This window comes from Aquarana catesbeiana, linkage group LG11 (assembly GCF_042186555.1).
Source record: "Aquarana catesbeiana isolate 2022-GZ linkage group LG11, ASM4218655v1, whole genome shotgun sequence".
NCBI classification, from domain to species: Eukaryota; Metazoa; Chordata; class Amphibia; order Anura; family Ranidae; genus Aquarana; species Aquarana catesbeiana.
Window position 1 is genome coordinate 50,250,782 of NC_133334.1, and position 16,412 is coordinate 50,267,193.

At 41.2% G+C, this 16,412-nt stretch overlaps 1 protein-coding gene across 3 annotated transcripts in view; it reads right to left on the bottom strand.

The window, feature by feature from the left end:
• The window catches only part of ARHGAP1 (Rho GTPase activating protein 1), a 103,039-nt gene that overhangs the window by 71,260 nt on the left and 15,367 nt on the right, over window positions 1–16,412 (bottom strand). For 2 of the 3 annotated variants that reach the window (XM_073604308.1, XM_073604307.1), the window contains exons 2-3: window positions 8,076–8,219; window positions 4,509–4,598 (exon numbers count right to left, since the gene is read on the bottom strand). In XM_073604308.1, coding sequence (XP_073460409.1) covers window positions 4,509–4,598; window positions 8,076–8,217 — 232 coding nt within the window. In that variant the 5' untranslated portion in view covers window positions 8,218–8,219. Of the gene's footprint in view, window positions 1–4,508; window positions 4,599–8,075; window positions 8,220–15,098; window positions 15,235–16,412 lie in introns of those variants that run through there. The other variant, XM_073604309.1, reaches the window with a different exon arrangement.

Here is a 16,412-nt window from a genome sequence, read left to right on the forward strand (position 1 = left end):
AGCCTTTGGAAAACTCAAGCTTGTCTGAAGCAGAACTGAATAAACATTACATGCTATGCAAAGTATGTGTAAAATGTCTTTTCTTGTTCACCAGGCAAAATCTACAACCCGGGTCATAAGTGAGCCCAATGATGGTCTTATCTGATGGTCTGCTGGAAGCAAGGAATTCCAATATATTCAACCAACATGTTAGTTCCTGCTGTATAATACTTGTTTACTGAACACCTGGAATCATCATTTGTTTATTTTCCCATGCAAAAAGTGAGCAGAGTCATGACTGTTCTCCATGCAAAACTGCAAGTGGAAGCACATGCAGACTCATTAGGAGGAGATCTGCAGCTGCGATCAGTCACTTCTCATACGGAATTTGTGCACAAAGGCATGAAAAAAAAAATTGGCATATGCTGGACATTTGGACATTTTTAGCAAGCGCTTCAGATGCTTAAGTGAACAGAATATAGTGAATGAACAGAATATAGTGAGCCAAACTGCTCAACATCAACAAGCACTAAGTGATGTAACAATTTTGAACTGCGACTTTCTGGAATTCAAAAGGGCTTTATTTATTTTTTTATAGTAGAAAGTAAAGGAAGACATCGAGTGAAAACAGCTGAACAACATTACTTAAAAGTAGAACTGAAGTTAACCAATAAAAATTGGTAGCAGTAAACAGGAACCTGTCGGTCAAGGGCTTGTCACTAGGGTCTACACATTGCAAATTAGCCACTTACGCGGACGATCTTCTATTTGTTCTCACACAACCTCACATAAAATCGATCCCCAACCTCTTAAAAGAATTTGAATTGTATGGATACATTTCCAATTTTAAGATCAACTACGACAAGTCAGAAGCACTTAATATCTCTCTGAACCCCAGATTCTTACAAGAGGCCGAATCCAATTGCCCCTTTAAATGGGTGGACTCCGCGCTCAAATACCTAGGGATATGGCTTACACCTTACCTGGCTAGTCTTTACACACAAAACTTTCATCTGATCTTGCACAAACTACAACGGGACATGCGGCTCTGGAATCTCAAGCCGCTTTCCTGGTTTGGGCGGGCAGCTGTAGTGAAGATGACAGTATTGCCCAGGGTATTGTACCTATTCCATAATTTGACCATTCTCCTACCTTAAAGGTTCTTCTCCCAGTTGAACACGACATTGAGAGACTTCATTTGGGCAGGGAAGAAATCACGCATCAGCAAGCTGACTTTGACTAAACTAAAAACAGAGGGAGGTATTAACATACCAAACATTAAACATTATTACTACGCGACACACCTGACGCGAATCCTTGACTGGAATTGCCACGCCTCCTCCAAAGACTGGGTGGATATAGAAGGCCTCTAGACCAAGACACCCCTGATGTTTTTGCCATGGGTCTATAAGGAAGCACATCCTACCAACTGAACACTACACCCCACAATTGGACCGACATTAAGAGTCTTCCAAACACTTACGCAACAATACAATATAGCCTCCACCCCCGGTTCACTGACGCCACTGATCCACAATGTAGAGTTTGCGCAGGTCCACATCACCATGTCATTCCCCCACAGAGCAGATTTAACTCCCATGACTGTTTCCCACTGTGTGGAAAATGGCAAGCTCAAAAACTTTTGACCGACTGCGGACAGAATTGCAAGCGAAGCATTTCACTTATTGGCACTATAGACAGCTACATGATTATGTCCTCTGCACCGCCAACAGGCAACATTTTTTACGGGAGACAACTTGGTTTGAACAACTATGCATTACAGGAACCCCAGTTGGAAAAGCAACCTCTCTGATGTACAATGGGTTACAATCCAACAAAAGCAGGTCACCATGTAGGCATAAGAAAGAGTGGGAAATGGCTCTTAGACAGAACTTTACGGACAAACAATGGCTTAACGCCTGTATTGTGGCACACAAATGCTCTATCAGCTCCAGCACTCAAGAAACATCATATAAAGTATTGACGAATTGGTATTTCACCCCGGCCAGGTTGCACGCATGGTACCCAGAAACAACAGATGTATGTTGGTGCTGTGGTACTGATAAAGGTACCATGCTGCACATCTGGTGGGACTGGCTGCTTTTGCGCAGTTTCTGGGATGTGGTCTGCACTCAGATCTACTCCATAACAGAGACTAAACAAACTCACAATAGAATGCTGCCTATTGCACATCTCCAATTACTCATTAAGCAAATATAAAAAATCTTTCATATGTTAAATGCGCAAAAACAATTATACGCAGGCACTGGAAAATACCACATGTACCCACGGTAACAGAATGGCTATCTGCCGTGGACTCCCTTTACAAAATGGAGGAGACAGTGGCCATGGCTTCGAAAAATACTGACAAATTCCACAAACTATGGAAATCATGGTTGCTCTAAGTACTCTGATTCTTTTACCAAGATGCAAAGTGGCTGACTTAGTGAGATGAGATCATTGATATTTGACTTGTATACCCAGTTCTTGAATAATGAAGGTCCTCAGGGCTGGAACCCCATGGCCTAACATGAAAATAACTTATGTATACAGCGGTGAAATAACCTAAACCTCCCCAATTTATTTATTTTTACCTCCCTCTACTGCCATTTAATTTCTTTGTTCTTCTCTGTCCCCTTTATGTTCTAATACTAACCCTTATGACAATCACGAAAAAACAACCCTCAACTACTGAGTCTACTGGTACACAAAATGCAAAGGGTTATTAATAGTCTGAATCGTCATATGGGATGTCTGCACGAACAGAAACGGTTTTATTGTCCGAGGCACACGCTGGATGTATTGTGCGACACCCAGGAAAGCTGTTTTTGTATACGTTATACACTTTGTTATGTCTATGTGTTTGCTCAATAAAGAATTTTTATTGGAAAACAAGTAATTAATAAATAAATAATTGGTAGCAGGTAGAGTTACACAGCAGAAAAGACTCTGTGGGGGTTATTTACTAAAACTGGAGAGTGCAAAATCAGGTGCAGCTCTGCATAGAAACCAATGGGCTTCCAGGTTTTATTGCCAAAGCTTAATTGAACAAGCTAAAGTTAGAAGCCGTAGAAGCTACCATCTATAGCTGTACCAGATTCTGAGTGCTATAGTTTTAGTAAATCTCCCTGGGTGTATATGCTACACTAAAACCTCATTTTCTTCCCGCTATCAATTTTTTTTTTTAAATCAAATTGTACGCCGAGTGCTGTGCATGTGTAGTTCCGTATACAATCTCAGCATCTTACAGATCCTGGAAGTTAGAAGCGGTTGCCGAGTCAATGGAAGTCTGATATGCATGTGTGAAAGTTATGTCAACAGTGGTCACCCAATGGCTGAAGAAAAAAGACTGCAGATGTGATAAGTAGGGGGGGGGGGGGGGGGGGGACATGGGCCTGCAGGAGAGTATGTTAAACAAGGCAAGTTTGCTATAATGTACAAGTATGCAGTCAAGGCTGACTTCATAAAAGAACCCGAACAATTAGGCTTCAATCATTACAATTCGGCAGACTTAAGCCCCATACACATTATCAGATTTTCTGCTGATTTTTGTTTTCAGATTTACCAAAACCATGTAGTGCCAGGGCCTGCCTGATTGCATACAAATTGAAACTCCTAAGGTTTGACCTCATTGTATATGGTTTTGGTAAATCTGAAGGAAAAAAAAATCAGCAGAAAATCTGATAGTGTTTATGGGGCTTTAGAGTGGACCTCAAAAAGTGAAGATCTACCATGTTAAAAAGGGAACATTTAGGAAAGTCGATTTGTGCCCAAGCTATACCCTAAACATTTTACGGATGCTCCTTATTTCCTCCTGAAAAATAGCAGAGCACTTCTTACTATGTGAGGATGCCTAGCTACTCCTACCTACAGTATACATCTGCAGTGTGAGATGTACAGAACAAGGCATGGCAAGTCAGTAATGGGGAAGGAATCAGCTGCAAAGACAACACAGGCAAAACTGGTGGTGACTTGTCCATTGCCCTCTGCCTACCTTTTTGGGCAATGCTTCCACAGTTCAGTTCCTCAGTACAAGATAATATTTGACCCTCTTGTTAAAATGTTAATTACTTTGCCATAAGGGACCAAAAGCCTGAGAGTTGCAGCTCCTTTATCTGCCTCATCACAATTACAGGCTGTCGGACTCAAGTTTAGAAAGGCCATAGGGTAAGCCATAAAAATTCCCATATCCCAATGTAGCCTGTGTGGTCACCAAGGCACGCACACCCTTCTCTAATGACAGGAATACAGAAATGTACAACTACGCAAAAAGAACCATTTTTAGAAAATAGGTGAACTCAGTAAAATGCTACCTGCATTTCTTTATCGTATATTAGATATAATGGCTGCTGTAGGCAACCTGACCATTTTCTCACGTGCAGCAGTTGTCATAATTGAGCTCTATAAAGATGAATGAACATTGAGAGCAATTCACCAAAGCAAGACTATCTATTCGCAGTTAATACAAACCACATCCAACAACGTGACTAGTGAAGGTCAAGGTAAAAACTATGTAAAGAGAGGCTTACCTGCTACTTCCACAATTTGATGTCTGGCAATGTCATAATAAGGATCATCCCAGCGAAGGTGGATGATGGGATCAGGGGATGTCTTAGAGTCTGCAAAAGAGCATAATATAAAACATTATCAGATTATTCAACTATTCATACAACATTAAAAATCTAATGAATTGAAAATGTAAAATATTTTGTATATTATTTTTTAAGCCTGACCAGAAGAAAAAGTTTTTTTTTTTTTGCAAACTATCAAATTGCATAAATTTGTTACAAGGATCCTACTGAGAACTTCCTGTAAGGTGGATAATTACATCACTTTCCTCAGACATTAGTGCCACCTTCATCACCTCCCACTAATGCTGAAGATGTAAATGGAACACATTCTGCAAGATGGCATATGATTAAACATAAAATATTGATAATGACCACAATTAGCCATGCCTTCCATGTACACTACTGAATGCAAGGGTATAGCATTTTGTGGCTGCAAGTATTGTACCAATCCACTGGACTGCCTATATTTAATGTATAAATCTGGAAAATGCTGAGAAAGTTAATCTCAAAGCACAGAAGATCTCTAGTCAAACATCACATTCTTCATACGCAGCCACTATGACCATGATTACGCCAAAGAACCACTTTATTATAGGATGCAAAACATGTGACTACATGTGCATCTTAGAAAAACTGGAAGACCAGGAACGTGCAAGTATTACAGAAGACCCAACCTAAACATGACACAGTGTGAATAGCTATGAATTCCTGCAGTCAGTACATTACATGGAACCTGTGGAGGACAAGAGCTGCCATGGCTTCATTGTTCTATTATAATTGCACAGGCCATTTGCTCTGCTACTTAGCAAGATATTGAATCATTCAAAGCAACAGCCAGTTCAAAAGTCAAACTCCCCTCCTGCACGAGGCCTGTGAGTCACTTGGTAGTAGAGCCAAGATCAGGAGAACAGCCCGAGAACACACCTTATAAAGTTCATCGCAGTCTTCTTGTTCTTCACATGCTAGTTGACTGGCTGTCATCCTGACCGTCTTCAACATTTTCAGACACTGACCAGGAACTGTATGTAGATACTGTATGGACTTGCTTTTATTGATCTACATTTGTGTTTAAGATCAATAGCGCAAACTATTGAAGCTAGTGCATCAACATTACAGCCAGGCAACCAAAACAATCAGAAGGTCGGTAAAGTCAGCCCCCACTTGCTTTAGTTATTTTAAAAGATACCCAGTTAAGGAAAGGAACAGGCATTTCTGCGCTCCCCTCTCACCTCCTGTACAATAGCAGGGAGTGCAATGGGCCTTATGACTTTTGGCCGAGCTATAGCAGCAGAAAGCCACAAATACACAGCAGACAGCGCTGCTTAAATGATCTGTTACAATGGCAGCAGGGAGCACTTTCAACGGTACATGTAAACAAGACGTGTACAGTGAAGCAATCTAACACTTTCCGAGAAATTCGGATGGTTGCAGAGATTTAGTCTTCCACAAAAGGTCCCCATTACTGCATAATCAAGGTAGTCATTTATACCATGGTCTCTGGGGAAATGTTGCCTCTACAGTGTATGCGTGATAGGTGCTTGAGGCTGTGCAGCAACGTTGCCCAGAGAAGGCGCAGAGAGAATGGAAATAAGGGGGAAGGGGGAATAAGAAGGGGACATAACTCTACTCACCACCATTGCACCAACAGAAAGCTCTGCAGACACGCACAACTGGCATTGGAAATTAAAACTATCATGATGGAGTTACAGAAGCTTCCATTACAAACCACCCCCTATACACTGCACACACGCACTGATGTTTAAAAAAATTAGTGTGAAACAGCTGTATGCAGTTAGGAACAAATGGCTATAGAATATTAGGTTATATTTGTAAGAGATACTAGCGGCTCTGAATGGACACTTTACCATTTGGGTTAAAAAAATCGTCCTGAAATGGAATGAAGGAATGAGCCGCTTATTCTGGGATATGCAATAGAATTAGACATGTGAATACAGTACCTGCTGCTCAAAGAAGGTTTTAATGTACTACACACTGATTAGGGTAGAAGAAGGCCTTTCATTTACAATGGTGTTCATTCACATTTTGTAAAAAATACAAGGAAGGAGAAAACCGTACAGGTAAGTGAACATATATGCAGCCAATATGGCTGTAACGTATCAGGGCAGAAGGCTTTTTAGGGACTCATGAACACTACAGCTTCTAAACTAAAGTTTAGGAGCTTTTGAGGCTTTTTTGCCAAAGCTCCTAAACTCAACTCCATAAAAGCCTATGTGTCCATGCACACATAGGCTTTTACAGGAGAGTTTAGAAGCTGCTATGGTTAGGGGAGATTCAACCTCCCTCTCCTGAAAGCTGAAGAATTACGCAGAAACGTTTTGACCGCCAGTGATCAACCTACAGTGCCTTGAAAAAGTATTCATACTCCTTGAAATTTTCCACATTTTGTCATGTTACAACCAAAAACATAAATCTCAGGATAAATACAAGCTGTTATGTGAAGCCCCCAGAGGTTTGTTAGAGAACCTTAGTGAACAAACAGCATCATGAAGGCCAAGGAACACACCAGACAGGTCAGGGATAAAGTTGTGGAGAAGTTTAAAGCAGGGTTAGGTTATACAAAAATTTCCCAAGGACTGTTCAATTCATCATCCAAAAATGGAAAGATTATGGCACAAATGCAAACCTACCAAGACATGGCCATCCACCTAAACTGACAGGTCTGGCAAAGGGGAGCATTAATCAGAGAAGCAGCCAAGAGGCCCATGGTAACTCAGGAGGAGCTGCAGAGATCCACAGCTCAGGTGGTAGAATCTGTCCACAGGACAACTATTTGTCATGCACTCCATAAATCTGGTCTTTATGGAAGAGTCGCAAGAAGAAAGCCATTGTTGAAAAGAAAGCCATAAGAAGTCCTGTTTGCAGTTTGCGAGAAACCATGTGAGGGACACAGCAAACGTGGAAGAAGGTGCTCTGGTCAGATGAGACAAAGCATTTTGCTTTTAGGCCAAAAAGTTAAATTTATGTGTGCTGGAAAACAAACACTGCACATCACCCTGAACACACCATCCCCACCGTGAAACATGGTGGCGGTAGCATCATGTCGTGGGGATGCTTTTCCTCAGCAGGGACAGGGAAGCTGGTCAGAGTTGATTGGAAGATGGATGGAGCCAAACATAGGACAATCTTATGCCGCATACACACGACCGGACTTTACGGCATACCTGGTCCGGGGGACCGGAGTCCATCGGACAATTCGATCGTGTGTGGGCTCCAGCTGACGGACCTAGAAATAAGTTCGGTCGAAAAGTCTGCTCGTTTGTATGCTAGTCCGACGGACAAAAACCGACGCTAGGTCAGCTATTGGCTACTGGCTATGAGCTTCCTTGTTTTAGTCCGGTCGTACGTCATCACATACGAATCCGCCGGACTTTGGTTGATCGTGTGTAGGCAAGTCCGTTCATTCGGAATAGAAACACCTCCTTTTGAAAATGCTACTTGCCTGACCAATTCTGGCTTTTCTGCTTTCTCAATCACAGACCTGGAACAAGCACATCGCAAGCATACCTGACTTGGGGAAGTCCTGAACATCATCGGAGGGCCAGTTCTGATCATCTACAGATGCCAGTTTCAACTGCTCCAGGGAATGGGTGGTTTCATCTTTTTCCAAATCATCACTTAGGTCCACAAGGGCATCGGAGTTCATCATGTCTAGGAAAAAAAAAAAAAAAAAACAACACGTAAAAAAAATTACTTGGGAAGCTGCAGCACAACTGAGTAAGCTAGAGCAGCCAATACAAATATAAAATAAGGCAGTGTCTGCTCAAGTAATTGTGACCACAATTGCTGGAAATTTAAGTTGCCAATTATTAGGCTGATTTGCTGCAGTATGACTGCACCATGTGAGCAGTGCAGTGTACCCGCAGGTTTGGTGTGGGTTAGCTGCGCTTTCCCATAGAGTTCTATTATGTCCTGTGGTTTTGGTGCGCCTTCTGAAAGCGCACCAAAGATGCAGCGCGCAGGAGTTTTGGTGCACTTTCAGAAAGTGCACCAAAACCACCAGACATAATAGAACTCTCTGGGAAAGGGTAACTAAGTTGCACCAAACCGGCGGGTACACTGCAATTCTTCCACTGTGCAATCAAACTGCACCTCACCATTATGAAAGCAGCCTATACCCCCCTTGCCCCATAAGACACATTCCTCCCTTAACACACACACACACACACACACACACACACAGTAAATCTTGACCATTTATTTAGCAGTTTTCTTTTTCAAACATCTTTGCGCAGGTCATGTAACACGCAGGGGTCATCCTCCTCCTACCTTCTTGTCCAGAAGTAGGAGGTTCTCAATACTGCAGAAAGCATCAATTACCTTATTAAAGAAGAATTTCTGGATAAACCTAACTAATCTTAAAAATGCTCCCTCCTCCTAATACCTATTCTGACTAACCTGTGTTAGGTGCAGTGCTCCAGCTACACAATACAAATGGAAAATGTTATATCATTATATGCAAAAATCAAAACATTCATAAAAGGGATTCCAAAACACTGCATATCCCAATTACACAACATATACAAAATGAGATAAAATGTGCAACAATTTAAAAACAATGTGCACAAATCTGTGCATATAAAGACAATTTAAACAATGTAAAAAAAATAAAGGTGTCCATAAAGCAATATGTGACTCAATTACAGTCCATATAAAAACTCCTCTGAGCAAACTATTCACTGGTGTAAATAAACAATAATCCACCTCTTGTGCTTTTATTATCAGTGCCACTAAACACACTCCCCTTGTGAAAAGAACTCACCAGAATTTCAGACCCCTTAAAATAATAAGAAGGTCTTAACCTGCTTTTTGCTTTTTTTCCCCTTTACCTCCAAATTACTTTTTCTCCTTTCCTCTCCACCTTCCCAGGCTATGCAGCTTCTTTTTATTTACCCATTTTCAGTCCATTCGTCACGTGATCTCCCCTGTGTCAACCAGTGTGGGCTGCTGGGGAGAGGAGAGAGCATTCGACAACAGCTGGCAATGCCCGAGAACGATGTCATTACAAATGGGCTTCCTATGGCTCATCTGTTGTCAGCCCTCCTCTCCCCTGCAGCTGCCACTGGCTGACACAGGGGAGCCGGATCACACCACCGGATCAGAGTAGCCTAAAAAAAGGGAAGTATATACATCTTTCTTGCACAAGTTATGCCTAGTACACACGGGCCGAATGTCAGGAGACATTGTCCGGTTCAATAAAAACCGGGTAAAATTCAGCCTGTATGTAAAGCCAGCCGGTCCGACAGAAGCCGTCCGTTTGGCTGGCTTCTGTCAGATGAGCATGCTGGAAAACCAGCAGCTGAACAGCTCACGATCAGCATGCTCACCCAATGGCGGGGAGCGCTGCCTGGAGTGTTTTGGCTGAGGGGCCATCCTCCTGTCAGAACACAACAGCTCAACAGGGAAGATCGCTGTACTAACAATCATACTGTTGGAACAGCGGCTCCGACAGATGCTGGCAGGTTTTTTTCATTCAACCTGCTGGGTTGAACAAAAAAGGAACGATTAGTGTGTACCAGGCTTTATTCAGCATAGGTGTTAGAAAGGTGGAGGAAGCAATTTTGAGAATAGTTTGGCTTTGCCTTCAAGTCCTGTTTTCTGCATCATGACATTGTGAACTTAGGGCAGCATGCTGATGCACCCCCACGGGCACCCTGGGCCCACTGGAAACAGGTTAAAGGACAGCATCATTCAATCCTAAAGAGAAACAGCAGCTCTATATGGACGAGGACACAGAGCTCAACTCTGGAAAGTGGAGATGGCGAGTTTCACTGGACTTGGGCTTTAAGCTCCTATTTTTTATTTTTATAATAAATAAAATTTGGGAGGAGATCAGTTTGAGGGTTTGCTCACATCATAACATATGCAGTATTGCACCCTGCCATGCCTCTTGAAAGAAATAATTCCATTGTGTTGAAAGGAACTGACAAACCAGTGCACCCAAAGATACAGCATTCTGGATAGTTTCATGATGCGTGACTTGGCAGAGCACATGTGAGAACACACTCCATATGAATGTACAGCGTCCTATGTTACCTATATTGCAGAAAAAGTGATAAGCCTGGGAGGGTACCGATCACCAAACACCAAATTTCAGAACCCTCTGATGGAGGCAGACATGCCACCAATTCACATGCTGCATATCTTACTAGTTCTGGAGCAATAACATCATATACCGTAAAGCTACACAGGAGTCGCTTCCATTGCTCCAAGGCCATTATAAAGCCTGTCAAAGAAATACTGCTTCCTTCAGAAGTTTATGGGACAAGCATTATCTGCCTTTGAAGAACATATAAACCCAACCACAGAAATTAATGCAGTTTCAAAAAAGTGGTTTTAAATCGACATCTTTCATTAAAATGATACCTGGTAAGCTTGCCATGAAGGTCCTCGTTCAGTTACTCCCTATTATGTGGAGACAACGCTCTGTCATTGTCTCCCAGTTGTTGTACTACATTGTCAGTCTGTCACATGCTCCCTGGTGAAGGCGACATTAAGCCATTCTGACCCACATAGTGCTGACAATATTGTCACTATAAAGGGAGGTTGGCCCAGGGCTGGGATGAGTGCACATAGACAGAAAGTGGCCGAAAAGGCTGGAGTTAAAAATAAAAAATTAAAAAAAAAACAGGAAAATGGCATTAGCTTATGATTCATAGTGCTTTTGTAATTTAAAGCACTTGAAAAAAAATTACTAAATGAAAGCAAAAAACAAAATTCTCTAAAGTAAAAAAAAAAAAACGCCAAGACATCTCAGGGGGAAATGAAAAACAAATTTTGCAAGATCCAGGAATACTTTACGACATCATGGGTTCAGACCATAAATAAAAAGATCACTTTCTCTCATTATGACAGAGGATACAGTCCAGGCCCTGCGATCTGACATCCATCTAGTTATGACATACACTCTATAGTGCAAGTACAGAGACACCTTTGAAAACACTGGCACATGGCCCAGGGCTTGCGTGTGTACAGAGGAGGCAAATTAGTCAAACCTCAGCTGATAATGCAAGCCTTGAAGCACCTTCATTTATGATTGTCCAAGGACTTTTACCTTTCACAGTTACTAGCTATCTAAGGCTGTTATACATTTAAACAGAAGAGCTGGAAACAGCACAGTTTCCATAGAGACTGGAACTAGACATGAGAAAAAAAAAAAAATAGAAACTTCCTGCTGTTTTCTCATAGACAAGAGCTATAAAAACACATATGAGATGGATGATTCAAGTCTTAGGAGATTGATATAATCTTAGGGGATCATTCTAATTGTAGGAGATGGATTCTAGTCATAGAAGATGAATCTAATTGTTGGAGATGAACAATACTCGTAGAAGATGGATTCTAGTGGTAGGAGATGGATTCCAGTGGTAGGAGATGGATTCTAGTAGTAGGAGATGGATACTATTTGTAGGAGATGGATCTAACTGTTGGAGATGAATATACTTGTAGAAGATGGATACTATTTGTAGAAGATGGATTCTAGTAGTAGGAGATGGATTCTAGTAGTAGGAGATGGATTCTAGTAGTAGGAGATGGATACTATTTGTAGGAGATGGATCTAACTGTTGGAGATGAATATACTTGTAGAAGATGGATACTATTTGTAGAAGATGGATTCTAGTAGTAGGAGATGGATTCTAGTAGTAGGAGATGGATACTATTTGTAGGAGATGGATCTAACTGTTGGAGATGAATATACTTGTAGAAGATGGATGCTATTTGTAGAAGATGGATTCTAGTAGTAGGAGATGGATTCTAGTAGTAGGAGATGGATTCTAGTAGTAGGAGATGGATACTATTTGTAGGAGATGGATCTAACTGTTGGAGATGAATATACTTGTAGAAGATGGATACTATTTGTAGAAGATGGATTCTAGTAGTAGGAGATGGATTCTAGTAGTAGGAGATGGATACTATTTGTAGAAGATAGATTCTAGTGGTAGAAGATGGATCTAATTGTTGGAGATGAATAATACTTGTAGGAGATGGATTCTAGTGGTAGGAGGCCACCTTAAATAGGACCGGTCAATGCCCCAGTGCAGTCTTTTTTGCTGTGAAGTTAATGGAGTGTTGTGGATGGTATAATTCTAAAAGGGAAAAGTCTCCACCCACAAAATTCTCCTACTACACCATCCAGAGACAGGGAACTAGTCTAGAATCATGAGACATAGTCCCTGATCCAAATGGAAGAAATGATGAGGCACTTCTGCAGAGACCCTCTTCCAGTCAGTCATTCAAGTATAGATGAGAAACTGCCAGTTACTTGAGGACGTCACTGGTATTATTATTATACCCGATTTCTCATGAGCACTGCTGTTAAATGAAATTATTATTATGTGATGGATGTGGGTCTAGGCAGAAATAAAAAAAGAGAGATAAGAAAGCAGTAATCTCAGGGCTAAAAAAAAAAAAAAACAAAAAAAAAAAAAACAAACAATACATGGTGCTGCGCTCCAAATTTAAAGTGCTACAGTATTAAATATAAAGTGCTATATGTACTAGATCATATTCATGCGGAAAAGATCATTAAATACATACATAAAAATGACAATGTATAATGAATCTACTATGTTAAATAATAAATGAGTGAAGTATTCCATGTGAAATAGATAAAAAATTCCTTCAATATAGTGCGTGCACCAAAGACAATATAAATCTAAACGTAATGAAGTGCAAGTGCCAAAAAAAGTTCACAGTGAATAGTATCTTCAAAAGGAGGTGCTGGATTTCAACTAGCATAAGTAACAATGTGACTTGGTGATCCTTTTCTTCAGTGCAATGGTTGCTTACCTTACTGCTGTAAGGTAACAGCGTAAGAATAGCCAGGGGGGATCCAAGATTCTAGGGTTCTGAAAACGATCTTCCCAAGTATTTCCTTATCAGTTATGATCTGTATGGAGCCTGGTGAATACATTATATGTGTTTCACTCTATGAAGCAGTTTACAACAAAATGAAACATAACGCATCTATTACCTTTTTGTACCACCACCCCCCCTCCCTTTTAGAATGTAAGCTCTACAAGCAGGGCCCTCCTGTCCCTTGTGTATTGTACTGTAATTGTGCTGTCCCTCCCTCGACATTGTAAAGCGCCGCGTAAACTGTTGGCGTTATATAAATCGTGAATAATAATAATAATAATAAGCGAGCTCGCAGCCGAACGTCACTTCCGGCGCCCGTCTCTTCCGACGCGTCTGAAGTAACAATCGGCTGTGAGCTCGCTTATTATTATTATTATTATTATTCACGATTTATATAACGCCAACAGTTTACGCGGCGCTTTACAATGTCGAGGGGGGGACAGCACAATTACAGTACAATACACAAGGGACAGGAGGGCCCTGCTTGTAGAGCTTACATTCTAAAAGGGAGGGGGGGTGGTGGTACAAAAAGGTAATAGATGCGTTATGTTTCATTTTGTTGTAAACTGCTTCATAGAGTGAAACACATATAATGTATTCACCAGGCTCCATACAGATCATAACTGATAAGGAAATACTTGGGAAGATCGTTTTCAGAACCCTAGAATCTGGATCACCCCTGGCTAGTCTTACGCTGTTACCTTACAGCGGTAAGGTAAGCAGCCATTGCACTGAAGAAAAGGATCACCAAGTCACATCGTTACTTATGCTAGTTGAAATCCAGCACCTCCTTTGAAGATACTATTCACTGTGAACTTTTTTTTGCCACTTGCACTTCATTATGTATAGATTTATATTGTCTTTGGTGCACGCACTATATTGAAGGAATTTTTTATCTATTTCACACGGAATACTTATCATTCATTTATTATTTAGCATAGTAGATTCATTATGCATTGTCTTTCTATGTATGTATTTAATGATTATTTCTGCATTAATATGATCTAGTACATATAGCACTTTATATTTAATACTGTATCACTTTAATTTTGGGGCGCAGCACCATATATTGATTTTTTTTTAAATATTTTTGTTGGGCGGTGTTTGACATGGTTGGTGCTTGCTGCAACCAAACACCTTATTTAATTTAGTTCAGGTAGCGCCGGAATACCTATTGTATCAATCCCAGGGCTAAACCTTGAAGCAGAACACCAATCATAGTTTTGGAAACAATGGGTTAGAACTTCAAACCCATGCCATGTCTTTAAGAAGAATGTGTCCCCACTGGGAAGATTTCCCTGTGTCCCCCAATGACAAAACAGAAAGTGAGGGAGAATGCAACAAACAGTATATAACAATAGAAACTTGACAGAGGTGCCAACTCTCCCTATTGTACCAAAAATGATGTAGTTCAGCAAATAGAAACTAAAAAACTGGGTTAGAACCATAGACTGAATTCTAGTTCCTCCTTCTGCCCACGAATACAATTTATGAATGCTTCTGGGGTGTAAAGTAATGTCCAAATGTCACTCAGATCCCTGAACAAAGCCCGGTAAAAGGAAAGGATTTTAGAACTGATATTTCGGATTTATAGCACAGATACCCTGAGAAAGGTTGACACCTAAGAAACCAAAGTAAATGATATTATTATGCAGCCTTCATGACACATACCTGCAGGCTTTCAGTTCAGGAATATAATCAGTGCACCCTTCACAGAGATGACACACAGACAGCAGTGTGGATCTTCGCTGCTGCAGCATGCCTCTTAGGTTCTGCACACTGCACTGGCGGATAACAGGAAAACAGCTTGATAATACTGGCTTAGTTCACACAAATGACAAGCTAAGCTGCTCCTAGTACATCACTCCAAACAGCAGCCCTACAATTGCTGGGCACATATAACTGGATTGTAATAGGCCTGCAACTGGTAGACCCATTGTGGGAGTGTAGAAGTAGGAGGTTATACTGGACACTTGTGGGTTCTGGAATCTGCAGCCCTCTGTAGTCACTGAACCCCACAACTTGACAAGGACGGTGTTGGAATACCAGTCTACCTGTAAAGGTGAACTTCCATCTTACTAGCCGACAGTATCTAGCTGTGCCCATCATTCAAAACGTGCGTTTGCTATTTTCTCTGAATGGATAAAGTAACAGGTTCTCCTGTAGAAATCACCCCCATTTATTATACTCCCCTTTGCCTCCAAAGTCGCATGACAATTCGCACTGGTGTGAATGTAGCCTCTTGATAATAAATCTTAAAGAGAAAGCGTAGCAAGGAAAAAGGTTTTCCTGGTGCTGTCATGGCAGCATATATGTCACACACTGTCACAAAGAGGCACCAAGGAAGGAACGTTATGGCAGGTACGGAAACAATTTTCCATTACGTTTGCAGACCCAATATATTTGCCTGGACACATTCTGGGTGCAAAATATGCTGTAAAATGTCACAAGGTGCTCCCCTCTATTAAAGGGCTTGTAAATGCAGAATAGGCATTGGTAATCAAAAAACGCAAAAGGCTACATGCATGGTAGTTCCTATGATCACTTACAAAGGGATGAATGGAGCATGCCTTCAAGCTAGAAAGCCAGTCTAGTCACTGAAGGGTGGAGAGCTTTGTCAGCAAACCCTTAGTTATCTGCATGACTAATGCTCTGCAACCTTTCTTTCCCACAAACAATGTGAACTTTTCCAGCAAAATTGTTTGCATCTGTAGGGGAAGATACCCTAAAGGCCTGATCACAACAGAAACTGCACATTTGTGACTGCATGTTTACATGCATTTGAAGCGCACTTTACGTGCGCTTGAATGTATTTTGCGCTGTATTAGCACTGCATTTTTCTATACGTTTTTGGGCTTGGCTCTCTTGGCTTAAAGGGGCGCAGTGCGGTGAATTTGAAGCGCATTTGTAGCACATTACCTACATTTGCGGTGCAGAAAAACAAAGCATGCTCTACTTCGTTTTTTTTTTTTTTAACTGCCCTGA